General features: G+C 53.9%; 1 protein-coding gene across 1 annotated transcript; it reads left to right on the plus strand.

Moving 5' to 3' along the window:
• The first annotated feature begins 314 nt into the window (after positions 1-314).
• On the plus strand, positions 315-3588 carry LOC126548328 (uncharacterized). The gene is made up of 2 exons (XM_050196473.1): positions 315-1544; positions 3382-3588. The coding sequence occupies exons 1-2, from the start codon at positions 315-317 to the stop codon at positions 3586-3588; spliced, it is 1437 nt and encodes a 478-aa protein (XP_050052430.1).
• Positions 3589-3844: the final 256 nt, after the last annotated feature.

A 3844-nucleotide genomic window follows, 5' to 3' on the forward strand; every position in this document is an offset into this window, starting at 1 on the left:
CAGGTTCCGTCCAGCATGCAGTTACGACGACTCTTCAGCTACCGTCGACAACGACAAGACTTCCGAAGCTAGAGATCGCCAAATTCGACGGAAACCTGCGCTCATGGCACAGATTCTGGAATCAGTTCGAGTCTACCATCCACAAAAATCCAGCTCTACATCCAATTGACAAGTTTCAGTACTTGACGAGCTATCTCACCGGCAAAGCAGCAGCCGCTATCGACGGGCTACCACTCAGTGACCGAAATTATGAAATTGCAGTGAAGACACTGGTCGAAAGATTCGGAAAGGACGACGTTATCATTGAAGAACATATGTCGAGGTTGCTCAACATCCGACCTGTCCATAACATCCTCGACACCGAGAGGCTGCGGACCCTTTATGATGAGGTACAGACGGGGGTTCGGAGTCTCGAGGCATTGGGTGTGGCGTCGAGCACTTACGGAGTGCTTTTATTGACAGTCCTACGGAAGAACATCCCGAATGAGCTTTGCCTCGGTTACTTCAGACAAAAGACAACATCTGCAGTCACGCCAGGAGATGACCTTCAAGATTTCCTCAGTTTCCTCAAGACCGAAGTAGAAAGTCGAGAGAGGGCCGAATGTGGAACCCGTCAACAGCTGAGCACCGACAGGCTGAGTCGCCCGATCCGCAAGGATATTCCTGAAAAGAAGGCGTCCGCGTCGGTTTTAACTGCCGTCATGAAAGCTGAAACACTGTGCAAATTTTGCGAAGCGAGCAGCCACTTAACCGCCGACTGTGATGTTGATTTGACTGCGGATCAGAAGAGGACAATTGTGCAGCGGGAAAGACTCTGCTTTAGGTGCGCCAAGGCAGGTCATCGAGCATACGAATGCCGCACCTCAAGATGGCTTAAATGTAAGAGATGTTCCGGCCGGCACGTTGCAGCCCTGTGTAACCTGAATCGCCGACCAGCGACAGGAAAGTCGGAAGAGAAGACTGTACTCACTGAGACAATCGTACAGTCTTCGCTGCAAGTCGAAGGCACCAAGAAGAGAACCCGTGTCCTTCTGCAGACGGCTCAAGCGTGGGTTCAGGGTAGGGAGAAGCGAGCGATGGTCAGGCTGATGATTGACGGCGGAAGTCAGCGTACCTTTGTCAAGAAAGAGGTTTCACAGAAGATGGGACTGCGTGTGATGGGAGAGGAGACCCTGAAAATAATGACATTTGGAAACGACAAGCCGTCTTCAGGAATGAAGTGCCGCCGAGTGGAGTTATGGCTGTGCAGTCGACACAACGAAAGAAAGATCCGCGTTGAAGCGCTCGAGATCACACAAATCTGCGGCGACATCGTGCCAGCACCTGAAGCGTACACCGTCAACTACCTCGAAGAGCAAGGCCTCGAACTCGCCGACAGTACGCAAGATGGAGCAGAGATAGGGCTGCTGCTGGGATCCGATTTCTACTGGGAGGTCACAACCGGTCGTGTCAGGCGCCTGGACAGCGGTCTCGTAGCCGTGGAGACCATTTTTGGCTGGACCCTGCAGGGGACAACGCACACCACAGAATCAACAGCAACGTACGTACGTGTCCACTGTGGGAGTGTTGCGCGTGGCTGTCATCGGCGAGGAAGACCAAGACGACACTGCTGCTCAACTGAAATCGTTTTGGCAGCTCGAGCACATTGGCATTGTCGATGAAGGAGAGGCGGACGTGGAAGACAACCAAGTTTTGCGGGAATTTAGGGAGAACGTCTCCAGGAACAACTGCCGATATCAAGTTTCCCTTCCCTAGAAAGAGAATACTGGCGATTCAGCAGACAACAAAGCCACGGCTTTCAGTAGGCTCCGGTCGTTGACGACAAAATTTGTGAGCAACAGAGTACAGGAGATACAAGCACTAACTGATCCCGCTGTTTGGAAACATTGCCCGGGGAGAGAAAATCCAGCAGATCTGCTGACACGGGGCATGCTGCCCTCCCCTTTGGTTATCAGCGAGAGCGGGTGGACGGGACGGAAATGGCTAAAAGGTGTTCAAACGTACGACGCGATGCCTTCACACGTCCCTGAAGCTGAATGTAGCACCGAAGAGCTCCGTAAGGTTCACGTGCTGAACACCGTGACGCTGGTAGACAAAATGCCTCTCATGGATCTTGAGCACAAGAGCTCAATGACACGGGTACTCCGCGTCACCGCATGGGTTATGCTTTTTCTTCATAACGCACGGAACGCGTCAGAGAAGCGAAGGGGAAGCCTGTCAGCGGAAGAGTTAGCACAGGCCGGGAGTTACTGGCTGAAAGTATCACAAAGAGAAACCTTTGGGAAGGACATCCATTCTCTAATCTCTACCGGGACACTTAATCGTAAGTCCGCCATCGCGGGTCTGACTCCATTCATTGACAGCGACGGCCTATTGAGAGTTGGAGGCAGGCTACAGAATAGCGCGCATAAAGAAGAGACGCGGCACCCAGTTATTTTGTCCGCTGTGCATCCGTTTACACGCTTATTGGTGGCCTGGGAGCATAGGCGGCTTTTACACGCTGGAGTAAGGGACACTCTGACTCAACTTCGCGAAAGATATTGGATCCTGCGAGCAAGACAGGCCGTGAAGAAAATCATTCGTCGTTGTGTTCCGTGTCAAAGACAAAGCAGCCGCCCCGCGGATGAGCCGTTTGCACCGCTCCCATACGACCGTATCCGCGAATCAGAGCCATTTGAAATTACTGGAGTGGACTTCGCAGGGCCGATATTTTATACCGAGCTTGGAAATTCCTACAAGGCCTATATAGCCCTGTTCACATGTGCCACCACGCGAGCTGTGCATTTGGAACTTGTCAGGGACTTGACAACACAATCTTTCCTTATGTCTTTCAAGAGGTTCGTGGCCCGGCGGGGAATGCCCAGGAAAGTTTATTCAGACAACGCTCTAACGTTCAAGAGAGCGTCGAGAGACTTGGAAAAGCTATTCTACGCTATAAGGGAAGGCGAGATGCAGGCTTACTTGGGCGACAACCGCATCGCCTGGAAGTTCATCGTAGAAAGAGCACCGTGGTGGGGCGGTTTTTGGGAACGCATGGTGCGAACTGTTAAGACAGGGCTGCGAAAGGTCCTCGGAAGAAGTGCCTTACCTTATGACAGCTTGACTACCGTCCTCACTCAGATCGAGGCGGTTGTGAACTCCCGCCCGCTCACGTTCCTTCACTCGGACGCGGGGGAGCTTCTGCCCCTAACGCCATCGCATTTCTTAATAGGGCGCCGAATGACAAGTTTGCCTAGCACTAGAGAAACGGTCTTCAGCGAATCTACGAAGGCTGCGCTCACAAAACGTTGGCAACACCGTATGACACTTGTCGATTCATTCTGGAGACGATGGAGGCAGGAATACCTACTAGAGCTTCGCTCTGCTTATGTTACCGCTCAGCGCAAAGAGAGAAGCATAAAGGAAGGGGACATTGTCCTACTCGGGGAAGAGAAGGTCCCGCGACAGATGTGGAAGCTGTGCCGGGTTGTCGAGACGTTTCCTGGAAGGGACGGCCGAGTTCGAGCATGCAAGATTTCTCTGCCGGACCGAAAGCTGCTGAGACGACCGGTCCAAGCCCTCTACCCGCTTGAGCTAGGGGAGGAATGAGCCGACGCTCATTGCGGGGGAGGTTGTTGAGAATTGGTAGCGACCGTCGCGCGTTTCGTGCAACCGTGGTTGGGGGCCCGGCGACGCACCAAGAGGGAGCCGGCGAACGGACGAGGGGGCGCCCCGCTGGGCTGGTGTCCCGACCGGCGCCTCGACCCGCAACCTGATCCGTGCCCCGTGTTTTCGGCGGACTGCCTGCTGGGCACGAATGGCCGGCGCTTCCGAGAAGGACGAAGGCGTCGGTGCGGCCAACGGA

The sequence above is a fragment of the Dermacentor andersoni genome, chromosome 1 (assembly GCF_023375885.2).
Source record: "Dermacentor andersoni chromosome 1, qqDerAnde1_hic_scaffold, whole genome shotgun sequence".
Lineage (NCBI taxonomy): Eukaryota > Metazoa > Arthropoda > Arachnida > Ixodida > Ixodidae > Dermacentor > Dermacentor andersoni.

What these genes read in the sequence shown, in the direction of transcription:
- LOC126548328 (XM_050196473.1), top strand. Translation starts at nt 315, where the DNA reads ATGTCGAGGTTGCTCAACATCCGACCTGTCCATAACATCCTCGACACC. An exon ending in CAGAATCAACAGCAACGTAC is followed by an intron (nt 1,545 to 3,381) that starts GTACGTGTCCAC and finishes GTTACCGCTCAG; the next exon opens with CGCAAAGAGAGAAGCATAAA.